Source organism: Ammospiza nelsoni, chromosome 4 (genome assembly GCF_027579445.1).
Source record: "Ammospiza nelsoni isolate bAmmNel1 chromosome 4, bAmmNel1.pri, whole genome shotgun sequence".
Lineage (NCBI taxonomy): Eukaryota > Metazoa > Chordata > Aves > Passeriformes > Passerellidae > Ammospiza > Ammospiza nelsoni.
This window is the reverse complement of record NC_080636.1, coordinates 64872806-64889704: the sequence shown is the minus strand read 5'-3', so window position 1 is coordinate 64889704 and position 16899 is coordinate 64872806. Positions and strand designations below refer to the sequence as shown.

The window sequence follows — 16899 nt, the reverse complement described above, 5'->3', positions numbered from 1 at the left end:
TTTAAAAGAGTAATACCCTGCTGATACCTATTTCGTGATTCTTTTAATCCTGAAAATTGCTTTCTCCTCCATTCTTTCAGCCTCACTAATTGAAATGCTCCAGGGAACAGTCCTTGTGGAAATAAGAAAGAGCACCTAAATTGTACTTGCATTGCATGTCAAAACAAACATTAGATGCTTAAGACAACAAAAATAGCACTGGGACTCTAAGAAAATACACTGATTTTTCACTATCCATGCTGCTATCAAAATACATACAGCAGATTCATCATCCTACTGAAGAACTGTAGCCATAGAACACAGTTTTTGCACTGGATCTATCATAACCAAGAAAAAGACCAATTGGTATTCTATATTCCCTCAAAAAAAACCACCCTTGGCTTATGGCATTTCATCCTGAATGAACAGGTTTATACACATGCAACTACACTGAAACAAACCTGATGGCAGCAAATTGCATTGTGAAATTGGAGGTACTTCAAATGCCAAACCATAAAGCTCTCTAGGACTGGAACAGAGAATCAAGATGGCACGATCACAAAAACAGCACAAAATAGCTGGCTAAGAAAGAATGACCAGAGCGTCTGTGGAAAGAGTTTGAAGCTACAGAAAGGGAAAGAGTCTGTGAAGGCCCTGAAGTCACAAGAGGAAGAAAAATATATGTTTCCTGATGGGAAATATACAAGAGAAAGAACAAAGAAACATTACCTGTGGCACTGAAGAAAAACAAAATAAAATTTCCAGTCAACTTTGGCAAGTATGCAACACTGAAGTTCAGCTAATGTTCTGGGGAAGAAAAAACCCCAAAACAAATCTCAAAACCTACAGACCCCATAACTTTACATGCAAGTTATAGTGAACATACATACACAGTGTGTTGTATAGCTATACAGTTAAAGACATCTCTTATGTAACTTACACTTTGTCATTGCAGAACTAAAGAAATGTGTGCCTTTAAAGAATAAATTCACTATAAAGCTTTTTCTAAAAATAGAAAATGGGGAAAAAAAAGTGATTACTTCCTAAAACTGGGCACTGGTCTAAAGGGACCAACATAATCACCTGCCAGCCTTCCTGCTGAGAAAGCTTGAACTTCTTGTACTACCAGATTTGATTCCTACTCCCGCCAATTTCATGTGACTCCAGAGCAGGCTCTGAGGATCACTTACACTATGAGACATCATGGCACAGAACTGCATATGTCCATTTTTTTTGAAGTCTACAGGTACATTCACATGTGAATGACATTGGGATGAGGAAAATCTGAAAGAATCTACAAAAAAAATTTCTTTAAATTCTGTTGAATGAGGAGTATCCCTGTGCCTTCTGTATGTGTTACTCTTCCCACAACTGTGTAATTCTTGGCACTTAGTAAGAAGTACCCAGCATGGTGCTGGACTGTTCCTCATAAGAGCTGATTATGCTCCCACAGCCACTTAGAGGAAGATTTAGAAGTATGAAACAAGTATCTACACACCTACATTTTCTCTTCATATTTTAAAGTAGAAAAACATCAACTTAAAATAAAAAATACACCTGGCAAATGAAAATTAATTTATTATGCTTAAAATTATTTCAGCCACTCAATTTGCCTCCCAGTGCTATGTGCAAAAGGCCAACTACCAGCAGTGACTACAGCAGCAGCTAAAAGCACAAGATTTACACTGGCACTCTTATTAGAGCTGAGGTAATTTAAGAGGAATGTCAGCACAAATTTACTTTTCAAACTTTATTACTCTGCTTTAAGAAGAGAAAGAATGCTTGCTATTGTAATTTTTAAAATATTTACAAAATCTTTGGTAAATGGTTTTAGTTGCACAGAATTAAAACCAAAACTCTAACATCACCCCACATTGTGTTTCTTTCATAAGAAAACAGAACTAAAGAATAAGAAAAATCACATTTAGTGAAAATAAAGTTTTCAAAGAGAAATGTGATCACTCTTCACACTAGCTGAAATTCAAGGCTACCACTGAATTAAAAGGAGCCACATGGAGACTGCCCTGCAAGCTGTGAGCTTGTGAATCTGGCTTCCAATAGGTAACTGAGCCAATTCAAACCCACTTTGAATGTGCAGGTTCCAACCATAGAGAGGCAAAAGGGGATGAAAATCTCAAGCTAATCACATCTACGCCAGTTGCATAACTTTAATCCTGAACCAGAGGCCACATTCTCACCCTCCTGTCTGCAGATTGAGCTTCCTTCTCTTCTTTTGGCAGAGAACAATGTAACCTACTTTTAAATAATCTTTATTCCTCTTTGAAGAGAAGGATGAGGGGAAACTGTCCTGGTGGCCATTCAGTGGTGACTTTCTCTCACAACACAGAGACATTTCAAAAATCACCTCTGTACCATGAAGGCCTTCCAAAGTCATCTCTAACAGACATGTATTTTATTATTACAGAAACACAGGAAAGAAACAAAAGTTGAGCAAAATACAGAAGCAAAAGGGAACCATGTGAGAAAGAAGCAATGTACTCTTTGGCTTTGCAAACAGCAGGCAACAGAAAAACCACTGATGTACCATGACACTTTTTGAACATAACTGTTTGTAACAGCAACATTAAGGATTAAAACAAAAGCCCATCCTGTGCAGCCTAAAAGGAGTTATAACAGAGGGAACCAAATGAAAAAGCAACAATTTATTTGCTCTATCCCCTCCTGCTCTGCCTGATGCCTGCAGTTAGGAAGGCACTGTCCTCAGGTGGTGGTGCCACTCAGCCCCTGCTCTCTCAGACAAGGCTCCCAAGATGATTCCATTTTGAGGTAGACACCTGTCCACTGGCAACAAGCATGAGAGCATCAACTGCAAAACGAGGCTACCACATGGCAACAGCTTTCAGTCACTACAAAACTTGCTTCCAAATTGAAACAGCTACCAAGAGGTGAAAAGCTCCATATCACATTTCTAATCCCTCCTCTCTGCAACTTTTTTTTTTTTTACTTTGTAATGATTCATGTAAGTTTTCCTGGTCTTATAAAACTTGCTCCCTTGTATACATTCCCCAAATTGCTTTGACTCTCATGTAACAAGGATTTTTACAATGCATGTGAGAAATATTCTGTTGCTCGTTATCTATTTGAAAACATGTACTTAAGAAAAAAAGGTCAGATAAAAATTGGTATAATGTGGAGCTCTAGTGGTAGTGAAGAAGTAAAGCAGCATGTAACACCAACCACGAAAAAGTAGATATTGACCTTAAGTAGGAAAACAGTAAGCGAAAATATGATAACAGATGGATTTAAACAAGGAAGAAGAAAGAGGGAAAGAGCTTAGCATCAAATTAAACATAATTTCAGGCTCACAGAATGCATCATTGCAAACAACATGATGAGTATCTCTCTTTTCTGTGCACAGACTTGCATCTTGTAATTCACTGGAGTCAAGCAACAGAAAAAATAAGAACAGTTTGCTTATGTTAGCCTTAGAGAAATATACATATATATACTACAGCAGGAAACCAGTGTTCCTTACGAAAACTAACTGGGAGTAATTCTATGCACTCTTTTTTAAAACCAGTCCAAGTCACACATTGCCCTTCCCCATGATAGCTGCGGCAACTCCAATACCAGCAAGCGCTCTGTTCTCAGCTGTATCATCACAAAAATAAAGCACCAATCACTAGGCAGCTTTAACACTGAGATTCAGCAGTCCCTTCAGACTGATGAGTTTGACAGGAATTGAATCCTAAACCAGGAAAGCTCCTTCCTTATATACCAGTACTATCACACATCCTGCTGGCAAGCATTATCAGCTTAAGTCCTGTTGACAGTCGATATTCTACCTGTAAAGGAGATGGTTTTTCAAACAGAGTGAGAGGACATGCAAAGCATCCTCTGCATCTATTGTGCCTCATCACAGAGGATGCTCGAACTCCTACATTCCTTGTGAAACACTGGCATTATTTTCTTAACTTGTAAGATGCTAGATAAAGTTGGATGTAGGTTAGAAGAATTTTATAAAGCTAAAACAACACTGACAGTTATCAGACTACCACAAAGGAGCACAAAGACCACAGAAATATTGCATTGTGAATGTACAAACAACTGTGCAGTATTAGAAGGGCCCATTTCCAAAGTCAAGTGGAAATGTGCACAAACACACATGGTTTTGAACCTTCAGTAGGAAAAACCTGCAATTCCTTCCTAGGGAAACTGCTTTCCACCAAGACTACAGAAAAACAACACTGTAAAAGACTCATGTATATATTACTGCTAACTTGCAACAGACCCTCCACCTATTTCAATCTATGTTATAAATCGTTCAATATTTTTGCTAGGGGCTTTTGCTTCACTTCCCAAGTTGAGTACACAGTGCCTTGATTCAGTACTACCCCATTTAAAACAATATATTTCAGCTGTTAGAGTGGATCATGAACGTCTTCACAAGTGTTCTTGTTTGGCAACATCCAGCCTAATGAGTGGTTTTCATTAGCATTAATTCCAATCTAGAGCCACAGTGACAACCAGTTATTTTCTGGTTTCGCTGCATTTTTACATCTTTTGCACCCAAGGAACAGCTGTTGATTGAAGAGGCATTCCCTGGACCTGATTTAGTGTATTTCAAAAACATGGGATATCAAACAGCCCAGAGTTACAAGCCTCCGAGAGGAGATTCCCGAGCTGTGTGTGTTACCTGGTGGGCAGTTGCACTCTGGAGCCGCTTCTCTCGCTACTCGTATTTTGGCCAAGTGCTCGTAGGATTTCTGGGGGCGAGAGAAGCAACATGAGGGCGGGCACTCGGCGAGGAGCTTGCCCGCCACAGGCAGCGCTCCCGACCGCGGTCGCACTCTGGAATTTACCGCTATGCCCGGGGCTGCGCAACCAGCGACGGCTCCGGGGCTCGGACTCGGCCTGAGGTGTCTCAGTGAGCTCAGCACCCCACAGGGACACCGCCAAGCCCGACACCTGGGGGCTCTCGCTCCGCGCCCAAGTGACCCCGCTCTTGGCGCCGGCTCCACACGCGCGGTGCAGAGGCGCAGGGACGGCCGCGAGTCACCCATGAGAGAAGCGCCTCAGCAGGGCTACCCCCGATCCCCATCCCGCCGCTCCAGCAGCCCGGGGCGCCCCCGGCCCGCTCCTCCCCCGGCCCCGCCGCCCCACGGGGTTCCGGGCTCACTTTCCCGCTTCTCCCTCCACCTCCCACCCGAGCAGCTCGCCCCGGGCACCCTCCTCACGGCCTCGGCCGCCCGCCGCCCCGAGCAACCCCCATGCCCCCCACACGCACACCGCACGCAGCGGCCACCCCCGTCCCGCACACCTGGGCGAGAAGTCGCTCCACTTTCTCCTGCATCATCGCGTTCAACTGCTCCAAGGAAACGCCGGGCAGCGGCGGGAGCGGGGCGGCGGCAGAGAAGCCCCCTCGGGCGCCTTCGATGGCCGCGACCCTGGCCTGGAGGTCGCTGGTCCGCACCCCCAGGTAGACGCAGGAGGCCGCGGCCAGCGCCGAGAGGAGCGCGGCCAGCGCGGAGCCGACCGGCCCGGCCCGCCGCGGGCAGCGGTCCCCGCCACAGCCGGGCTTCCCGAGGCCGGGCTTCCCGCTGCCATCCTGTCCTGCGGCTCTTCGGCTCTTCCCCAGCGTGCTCGCACACCCTTCAGCTGCGGCAGCTTTGATTTCCTTTCCTCCGCCCCCCATGGAGGCAATTAGTTTACAAACAACGATAACAAAAATAACAGCAACGAAGTAGGAAAAAAATAAATAATAAAACGGCAAAACAGTTATTTAACAGAAGAAAAAAAGAAAACCCGCGGCAAGTAGAAGCAAAGCCCGCAGCCGGCTGACACACTTTGAAGGCGAAGCGGCGGCGCTCCGCAGCCCGCACCGCACGGCGCACCGCCGGCAGCGGGTCGCGACCCACCCCGCGGCAGAGGCGGTGGCGGGAGGCGGGGGCGGCGAGCCACAGGCCGGCAGCGGGGCTGGGTGCGAGGCGTGCCCCCCGGCTTCCAGCCGCCCTTCGCAGGGAGCAGCGTGCTCTGCGAGTGCTTATGCCACTTGTCAGAGAGGTTTTCAGGCGCGGGGCGGGAAGCGCCCCCCCTCCGCCTCCCGCTCCCCTCCCCGCTGCCGCCGCCGCCGGAGGACTTGTTGCTCCCGCTCCACCTGCCTGCCGGCGCCCAGCAGCCGCGCCGCGCCAGGCGGGGAAGCCCGCAGGCGGCAGGCAGCCCGCGCTGCCCCGCATCCCCGCCCTCATCGGCATAATTTATTCACCTAGGCGGAGGGGCGGCCTGCGGGCCGCGGGGGCTCTCTTTGCATAATGCATGCACGGCCTGCTGGACATCAGACTCACAAATTAGGAGGGCGAGGGTCGCAGAGGCCCCGGGAGGGGCTCCCATGCCGGGTGGTACCGGGGAGGGGGCGGCGAGGGCAGCTCCGGAACACCGAGGGAATTTACGGCGGTTTATGGCTGGGCTGTCATGCCCACGGTGCGGGCATAAAGCACGGGAGCGGTCCGTTGTCCCGTTCTTTTTTTAAAGTGCGGAGGATAAACGTGTGTAACTCACCCTCGCAGGCAGGCGACGTGGGAGCTCACTTCCAAAGAAGCAGCGTGCACTAACCTCCTATTGTATGAAGGTTTAATTTTAGCCAGTTTTCTTTCTGCTTGTTTATTTATCAAGTTGCTTCTTCGCTATTCCATACACACTGTGAAGTTTTCATTGTGCCTGCTTTGGTTGACTAGAAAAGGAGCATCAACGTCCAAAGAACTGATGGGAAGCTTGGTGGTTTCTGGTCCTTTCCTTTCTGCCTCTTACTGTCCAAATGCTTCATTGACCTGCTGCAGTTTGGTTCTCACCTGGGCATTACTGCAGTACATCTCCTATAAGGCACTTTTGTGTGACATTTCTTGTATTGGATACACTTTTTGAACCAGAGAAACTTCTTAAAGCAGGACCAGATGTTGAAAGAACACATAGCTCACCCAGTTTGGTGTTTATTTATGTGAATACTGACTACTTAAAAGATATGTGATGAAAAAGAGATTTGTCCAACTATGGCGCTTCTCAGACACGACCAAGAGTGTTGGTTTATACTGTGGATCAAATTTCCTTATGGAATCATATTTGTGCAGTTTTATTACCTATTGTTTCCCAAGTATTCAAGCAGTCACAACTGCCATGAAAACATGTATCCAAAAAGCTCTGAGGGTTTCAGTCTAATTACTTAGACTTTTAATGAAGTGTACCAGAAGTTCATAGCTAGTCATTTATTCTTCATCATTTGTCTCTTCTTTCTAAACAAAAAGTTTTGTGTACTCTAGTGAGAGAGAAGAAACCATGATTACATAGCCCTAGGTGATAGTTTCTTCACAATAAGCAGTTGAGGGTTGCAAGGGAGAGTTTACAAACAAATTCCACCAAGCAGCACATACCTTATGGTCAGGATGTGGGAATAACAACTGCACTTTTCAAAACAAGGACTTGCTCACAGACTATCTGTCGGCAATAAGAAGTTGAAATAGTATTTGGAATTAATAAACTGGCAGCAGAAAATAAGTACTAGCGACATGCTCTTATTTGGCGCTCAGCATGGGCTCCCCGAGTATGGTCTGAGCAGTGCCCAGGCTCGTACAGAGCGGCTGGCAGCACACGAGGTGCTGGGAGCCATTGGCGCCTGCTCCAGCGCCTCACATTACCCCCTGATGTTAGTAGCCAGCGCCATTACTCACCCTGCTCGTGGTGACATCCAGCAAAGGAACCCTGCAAACCCTCGGGACACGATTGCCATTTTCTGCAGGGGGTCAGTGAGGCGCCGTGGGGAGCAGGATGGCTGCCCACAGCCCGCCGCTGCCTCACAGCTGCCCTGCCTCACTTGTGGTGTGCAGCTGGGCGCTGCTCATCGGGGCCACGGTGACATCTCCTCCTGGGATCAGCTCTTCTTATTTCAGGGCAGGTACGGATATCCTCCACACGGGGCACAGACAACCACGTACCCATAGGCCAGTGTGACATGGCTCAATGTTTTGCTTGGCCAAATGATGCAATATTTCTGCCCAAACATCTTTCTGTCCCAGCATCATGCCATCCGTTCTCTTCAGGCAAGGCATATTCTACATCTGAAATTTAATAGCCTGACACAGAAAGTCCCTTGTTACCTTAGATTTGCACGTACTTGCCATCAAAAAGGTTGCCAAATGAGCCAGATTACCATGTTTCTATGGGTTACAGTGCAAAGCCCTTTTCCTACTGAATAGCAATGCCATGCTAGATGTTTTTTTATTCTGAAAGGGTATGATGGGAAACCTGTCTTTTTTCTGTCAGGGACAAATAGAAAAATCTGCCAAACTAGAATCAAAGTCCAAGCCGGGAAAGCAGAACTCTAAAATACCCAAGAAATTGTTTCCATGCTCTTTCTCACAATGGCTAGCTATACTTCTACACAACTGGGAGAAAAGCTAGCCCTGCCTGGTCTCAGCTCTGAAAAGAGATGAGGCTCATGCTCATGTGTACATGGGTTTGCTCAAATATATCCTCGGACAAGGAGAAACATGATGAAGAAGAGTGAGAGGAGAAAGACCAGTATCAAGTCTTCCTCCTTGCCCCAGCTTAAAGTTGCATTTTTCCTTTTGCTAAAGCTTGGTTCTCAGAAAGATGTCAGCTAAAAGTTTGTTTAAATACTTAGAAATTACTTGATAATGGCAGAGTTAAAGAACAAATTATTTCCCATAGCTTTTTTTCCCTAATGTGTTTTCACCTAGAAATAGATAAAAGAGTTTTTGAAAATGCAAATTAGCAGTGTCCTCTGCTTGCAGCAGAACCATGGTAATTTTCCTGATGGAGTCATTATTTATCCACTTCACGGCAAGGTTGGTCCAGAACAGACTGGACTGGACTGCAGAATCCAAGCAGCAAGCTATATTATGCACAGTCTGATTAAATCTAGCACAGGAGTTGTTTGTGTAGGCGAAGAACATAACACAGATGTTTTACCTGTTATAAAAATCTCTGATCACGTCTGCCCGAGTTGAGAGCATTAAAGCAGCCATACCCTCCCATGCTCAGTTACTTGATACCATCAAGTGGACAAGCAGCAGCTTTGCAATGTGCTTGTCCCATCTAAACACAATCAACCAGAGGAAAAAAGTGTTAAGGCACATTGTTTGCTGCTTTTGCCAGCTTTCCACAAGCGGGAGGCAGAGCGAATCCAGGACATGCATATGCTCAGTGCCAGTGAGCCTGCTTCTTATTTTGCAGCCATGATGATGCCAGAGTCAAGAAGGCATCTACTTAGGATCATAACTAAGATTAAAACCAGATTGCTGTAGCACTTTTGAGAATGCTACCCATGCAATGAAAGAACACGGTTTCTTTTTTTTTTCCCCTCTCTATCTTAAAAAAAGCCACTGTATTTTTAACCTTTTTTATTGGTGAAGATTTATAGGTCTTGAATTAGAGGGAGTCACTTGGCCTAACGAGTTAAACTTCTATTCCAGGAGTAAACCAGACTGCACTTCACATGGGCAAGCAGTAATTTAACTGCTTGCTGCCAAGAACCTTATCTCAGACATTTAAGGTATACCATGCAAGTTTAAGTTACAAAAAACTTTAAATTCTTTAAAAGCCTATTTTGTATCTGATAGCCAGAATACAGCAGCTTGAAATTAATACCTGTACACCTGGTATTTTGAGTACACCTGGAATAATTTTGTATACCATTAACACATACAGGTGCAGTGAAAGAAATGGCAAATCTGCAGCACTCCAACTCAAACAGCAGCAAAAGGAGGAGAGTTTTAAGTAAGGTCTGCTTGAAGAGCTCATGCACAAAGACCTAAGGCAGCCCCACTTCCCACCAAGAGGCTGACTTTGAAGATTCAAATCTCTAAAGGCCACGTTTCAGCAGATCTTGTGTATGGCCAAGCCAAAGGTATTGACACGAGATGCTACTGTTTGCATTTCATGGGTCTGTGTTTGAAGACGTGGATGGTGTTTGCAGATAACAGTTTTCCACCAGACAGGACTAGTGTCTGGAGTTCTTTCCATATTTTTATGTCTACAGCATGATGTATTCTGGCTGACCAATCCACAGTCCATTACTGGATTTCTTTACCAGATACAACATAAATTTGTGACTAAAACAGATGTGTGAAAAACAAGCATTCATCTGCTGAAACAACAAGCCATGTTCAATTTGTGATATATATTGCACATATGATCAGGAAAGGCAGAAGGCAGGGAGTAAATACAAATAGGGACTGGAGTCTAGGATCTTGAGTTAGAGCTGAGGCAACACACACAAAGATAAACGCTCAAATGGTTAATAATGGTTATGCAAACCCTTCTTCTGCAGAGGTTCCCGCTTTCAAACTGAGCTTATATATTATTCATTCTGTGTGGAGCCAAATTGTATCTGCATTCTGCTTCTTCCTCCATTCATTTCTCTCCTGCTCTCTCCTGCCTTCAAATTGGAGTGCATCATGCACCCTAAATGAGATTTAACTCAACTTTTGTATACCTATATAGGGAAAATGCAAGGTGGAGGCAGAATCCAGCACTTCTCTCACTTCTTAGCTCCCTGGCAGATATGGTAGTACGGTATTTCTCATCGACCTGCTCATAATATCTGCCAAGATAGCTCAGAATCACCAGAAAAACAACTTACTTCACTGTTTTGGGAAGAAAGTTGGAAAAGCCTTTCACTTTCAAATATCCAAATTGATTGCCTTCTGTCACTTTAAATTTAATATAAGCACATTACAGTGTACATGATGCAGTACATTAATATACTTAGCAGATGGATAACACTTGCTCGTGATTTAATACTTAGATATACTCATTTCACATCTACTGTACAAACACTTCATATATTTGGATTTTTAAGTCAGACTTATCTTCTGACTAGAGGCAATTGAGTCACATGAGCATAGGATTTAGTTTATTAGTTTCATAACCTTACTGGTATTTTGGCAAACCTGATATTAAAAATAAAAAAATAAGGAAAAAACCCCAAAACCTTACATCTGGATTTTAATATATTTCACAGCATTTCCTTTTTCAACATGATGAAACCAGCTCTCCTAGACCTACAAACTGATTCAAGACAAAATTCAAACCCTGTATGTCATTCTTTACTAAAATTCACATGAATGTATTAGAAAACACTTCATAACAGATAAATCAACTGTCTTACATTTTTCATAGATTCAAATACTTGCTTTAAAATGCAGCTGATTCTTGGGAAGCTCTGGCAAGAATTTTAGTGAATGCAGAGCCATCATAGAAACAGGGACAAGGAGACCAGACCTGAGAACCTCAGACAGACAAAAAAAAAAAAAAAAAAGAGACCTCCTTGCCCTGGCTCCAGGCCAATTAATATCCCTTGGTTCCCTGATCTGTTTATTTGTGTATGAATGAACACCACTGGAATTCCTGGGTCATGGTGAAAGGCTGGGAGGACAAAGTTTCAACTAAGAGTTTCTGAGCCTGCAAAGTCCTATATTAACACATAACTTCACTCATGTCTGTAGTCTGATCCAAATCAATAGGATTAGTCATGGAAGTAAACTTTCACATGTGCTGGAGTATTTGGAGGGTGTAAAATGCCAACACTAGAGACAAGATAAATCCAACACAAAAAGCTAATTATACAGCAGAGAAATTCTCTTCACCTTGTTAGTTCCAAATTGCTTGTATGCAGAAGCAGTTACATTTAAGAAGAGCTTGTTGAGTTTTTTTTTTCTCCAAGAAATTATTACATTAAAGAGTAAACTGCTGAGAGATCTCAGTGGAAACCACCTCTGAAAAAGGCAGCAGTAACTCTGAGTACATTTTTATGCCCCAACACAGCTACAAGAAATGTAAAGTTCCTGCAGGATACTGGCAAATATAGAACCATTATAATGCAGATAAATTAACATTTCTATAAGTACTGTCAATGATTTACATACCTGAAACAGGTGAAAGCTTCTAAAATCTACAGACTTGGGACAAAGATGGACAAGACTATTGTGAAACATGCAAGTAGGAATAAGAAAAAGCAGAAGACAGAAGGAAGAAGGTCTAAAGAGATTTTAAGAGGGTTGTAGGAGGTTGTTCCAGCAGGAAATCTTCCTTGGTTCAGTGAATGGTGTCCTCCAAGTGACTTAAAGACAGATAAAGTCTGGTGATTTCCCCCTCCCCTCCCCACACAATTTGGAATTAGTATATTCTGAATAATTTACCTGGAATAAAATTTCTTCTTATAAGAACTGCATATCTGACAATCAGTGCATCATTTTACACTGTCATCCTCAATTCTGCTCAGGGCCATGTCCTTCTCTCTCTTTAACCAAAATACTATGATGTTATCAAATTAAAATCCCTACCAGAATGTCCATGACACTTCTGGAGGTTTCTGTTTTATGTTGCTAGGCCTGAAGAAGGCAGTGGCGGGCTCATAAGATCCGTCTTTTCTAATTGATTGTTGAATCTCTCGTTATTTCAGTGAGATCTGGGAACAAATGTCTACATGCTCACTACTACCTCCCCAGAAGGTCAGATCGCAGGAAAAAAAAATCATATCATTCAGCAAATTGTGAAAAATTCAGTTCTCTAAGCACAAATTCCTTGTCATAACTCTCAAAGCTGTTGTATGATGAAAGGGAAGTCTGAAAAATAATTTTAATTTCAGATTTGGTTTCCTGTGTTGTAGAATTCAATGAAATGTTGATACAGGTTTTTAAATAAAGGATGACTTATCTCAGGCAAATTTATCCTACTCTTCTGAGGACAAACAGAATTCAGTCAGAAGATAGATTCTGGATAAAACACAAGAAATTCAAACAGATCAAACTTGGATCAACATAAATCACAATTTTTTTACTTTTTTCAGAGCTAATCCCTAATTTGACAAATTCCATCAATGGTGGTCCCCTCCACCATCAATGGTGGTCCCCTCCACAATTATTCAAGTATATTTTCAAAACGCTCTGCCATTATCAGATGAAGATTTTAATGCACTTTTGAAGGACATAAAGTTTGCTGGAAAATTGTTGCTTACTCATGCAAAATTGCCAAACAAAAACCTTTCTTTCCTGATCATGCTGAGATCAGTTGTATATAGTATCTCCTTTCCTGGTAAGAAAAAAATGCCCAACTGCATCATGGGAGGGAAAAAACCAAACACAAAACCAACAAGCAAACAAGCAAGCAAACAAACAGAAAATCCTTATCTTAAAGGCTTATTAACATCTGCAAAATAACTGCTTATCTTCTCTGGATCAGAACGAAGTAAATCTAAAGATGCCTGCAAATTCATGACAAAACCTACACAACAGGGTTACTACTATGAGGTGTAAAAGAAGTGTCTATCATGGATTTCACTTATTTTTCAGAGGTTTTGTAGTCACATCCTAGTTTTTTCACACCTTTTATCACCACCAAACTCCCAGCTGCCAGATCACCCACTTTCCCTCTCTTTGCAATGAGCTTCAATCTGCCATTCTGCAGAGTGGGAGCACAAGAAGATGGTCAGCAGGCTTTCCAGAGCTCCTGGCTTGATGACTCTCTAGGCTTCTCTTTCTCTCTACAGAAAGAAAGGAGGGGAGAAAAAATCTCAATTCCTTGAAGACTACAAAATTGTAAAAAACTTTAAAGGGTGTTTTGTAGGGAATGGGATGGTCAGCCATTGAGGCTGATTCCAAAAATCAGTGTTAGAAGTCTCTTTCTCATGTCTTTCCATCTATGAACAGCACTGTGATCTCTTCCATGTGAAATTATCAGAGAAGGAGGCTGGGGTAAGATAGCCGTCATATCTAGACAAAATTTAAGTTATTATGAAAATTACAGATCTGGGATATCTGAGCACAGCCTCTGAGAGCTGCAGAGTTAAACAATTAAGCTGGTGGTCAGAAAAGTGTCTGAAACCTTATCACAAACATTTAGGACATTTTTCCTTGCTGTGAGTAGAGAGATAAAGGAGGCCAGTCAGGAGATACTATCAGCTAAAGAATCCATAGATCTCCTGTAGATTTCACAAGAATAAGCCCAATAAAATCGCCCGGCTGCTTGGGATTACAGGTCCCAGCCTTGTGTCTGCATCATCTCAGCTCCATCAGGCCGCCAGCTGCCAGAGCCTTCACTGAATCATTCAGGGGCATAGATTCCTCAAATTGCTGTCATAGACTTCTTGTAGCTGTCATTTTCTTTACACTACTTGTATTATTTTTATGCCAAAGGTAAAGTAAAACTACTTTGTCTTCCCTGTTTTCTGTGCCTGTACAAGAATTTAAGTCTTTGATGATAATTCTGGCTATGGAGGTCTAACCTAGTCATAAGGGAGAGAGGGACTATTAGGTAATGTCTCAATTTACCATCCTAGGTATAACTCATGCTCCTCAGTCCTGGAGCTCTTCTTCAGGGCTTCCATTTTCCACAGCCCTGCTATGCTTCTTTCTCACCCAGAGCCCTCCACATGTACGCTTTCCAGAAAGCTGCACTGCTGCATTATAGATGTCTGTTTAGATGTCAACATCAACTTTCCTGCTCCTCTAACTTTCCAAGACTGCACTGTCAAAAGCAGTCAACTGAAAGTTACATGTAAGTTAAATGCTCTCTCTGTCTCAGTCTCTCAGGGAGTTCTGAGACCCTGCCTTCATAGGTGAGCAGAAATACATTGGCAACTGCTCATACGAGATCAACAGCAAATGTGAGTACTGGTGAGGGCTGAGAGAGGAGAAAGCTGGAGGAGAGGGGTAACCCTACATTAGCATTGCAGAAAGCAACAATGAGGGAAATATGAAGAAACAAAATTTACTACAGCCTTTTATTGTTAAGGACAATGCTCCTAAAGGCTGTTTCTTGATGGAGCAGAAGTAGGGCCAAGAGAAGAGAATGGACAGGCTTTGATGGTGAGCATAGATGGATGAAAAAGCAGAGGGGCATAAAAGATCTATGATGGCAACACAAAAGACTTGATATTCATATATACAGGGACTGTGAGCAGATATAGTAACTTTAAAACTTGTATTTTACCAGCTAACTGGAGGACATGATGAAGACATCTTGATTTGGCTCAGCAGATCTTAAGATGAAGATGGTGCCTCTCACATGTGGGCAGAGATTTCCCTGCACACAGTGCCATGAATTTCTTGTAGCAAAAAAGTGTTATACGGACTTAAGAAAGAGTGTCTTCCAGCTGAGAGCTTTGTTCTGGGTTGGTTAAAACCTCTGAAAACGTGTCTTTCTGATGTTTCTGGTTAATAACAGCATAAGTCCAAAATTAAAACCGTCCTTGTGTTAGAGGGACAGAAACAACCCCAGTGGGCTTTGGGACTAGCATTCCTCCAGTGAGGCAGGAAAGGGAATGTTTTGATCACTGCAACTGAAGTATTTTCTGCTTGATGTGGAGGGCCAGGTGGGTGAGCAGAGTAGCAGAGCACAGAAAGGCTCTCTGGAGAAAGATCTATTATTTTTGGGGTTCAGTCTCCTGAATCAAAGAGAGGGAAAAAAGGCTTGGGGACAAGTCCTCTCCCAGGGTATTTACTTGTATGTCTGCTTTCTGACACATACCTACTCAACATCAGCACTCCAGTGGTTTTTGCCTGACATCATATTTAGATAAACTATCCCCCTGAAACAGCAGGATGATTTGTGTATAATTCTTCATTTTTATTGTATGTGGACTTCTACTGATTTAAGAAATCTTGGGCTCTTAATTTTCCATTTCATCTTGCCCTTGAGGATACATTGGTTCTGCTGTATTTTTCTGTACTTGTCTCTCCTCTGTGATTTTAAGTGCTTGAGATTTATTAAATATAAAAGTTCTTTGATATCAGCTGGAGCACAGCTGAGGATTAAGCCTGCCTCTCAATGCTCTCTCTGCCTGCTGCTGTCATGTGTAAATCCTATGTAGGAATCACTCCCTTCCAAAGAAATCAGCTGTAGCCTGCATGAAACATAGCAGATGCTTTGCAAAAAGATCAGAAAGGAAGTGAAGATACCTTTTCCAATGAACTTTGTGATGAATATAAAATCCAGCATCAGAGCAGCTTCCTGCAGGAAACCGGCAAACAGGCATCCCACAGCTCACTCAGCTATAAAATGCCTCCTGGAATCTTTAATGGCTGTGAGAGAGCACCTGTCAGCCCTGTGCCACGTGGGGAGAGCTGGAAGCAGCATGGTGGCAGCAGTTCCCACGGGAGCAGTGCTGGCAGGCTGTGCTGCCCCTGACAGACCCATTGCAGCCACCCAGGAGCATCTGGGAAATGCCCCAGCCGGGCTTCGGGCTCAGCTGACCCCAGCTCAACCAGTGAAGTCTCACAGCATCACACTCCTACGTGTTACAACTGCAAGCAATGATACCCTAATCTCCAGAACATAAGAAATTCTTTAATGTTTCTAAGACCAAAGCAAACTGGTAGTATTGGTCATTAAAAGGTAATGAAATTTGGCTGTAAAGTAGGAATCTACTTTTTCTGGCGATGCTCGAATATTTTGCTGCCAAGGTTTCCTCAGCTGTACTTTACATTTTAGTTATTTGAGTCTCCATTAATGTGTCTGTTCTGGAACTAATTTTTAGGTGGTTTACCCACAGGAATACCAGCCCATATGCTTAAAATAAAATGGGGGATATAGATGAATATATATACACTCGTAGAAAGAGGGAATATTTTTTGGTTTTTTTGCAAGTGATAGCATGCCTCTATGTGATTACAATGTGTAAAAAACACTCCAAAGCCTTCTTCTCAATCCATATTTTTAGGAAAAGTCCCATGCACTTGTAAAAGAGTGAAGAGTTCTGAAACCATACCATAAATCAGCAGTAAAACTTCATGAGCTACAACTGTGACGTAAAGTTTCTTGGACCAATATGAGAGTCCAAGGGTCTTTGCAGCCTCTTGGTTAGGGTTAGGGTTAGGCTGCAGCTGTGCTGCAGTCTAGTTGCTCCTCAACACACAACCATAATCAAACTCCTGCTCTGCTTTTCAG

At 43.2% G+C, this 16899-nt stretch overlaps 1 protein-coding gene across 1 annotated transcript in view; it reads right to left on the bottom strand.

Moving 5' to 3' along the window:
- Window positions 1-5755, bottom strand: part of COL25A1 (collagen type XXV alpha 1 chain) — a 282176-nt gene extending 276421 nt beyond the window's left edge. Inside the window, 2 exon segments of the mRNA XM_059470580.1 lie at window positions 4637-4706; window positions 5261-5755. Of these exon segments, the coding sequence (XP_059326563.1) occupies window positions 4637-4706; window positions 5261-5635 (445 nt within the window). The 5' untranslated portion in view covers window positions 5636-5755.
- Window positions 5756-16899: the final 11144 nt, after the last annotated feature.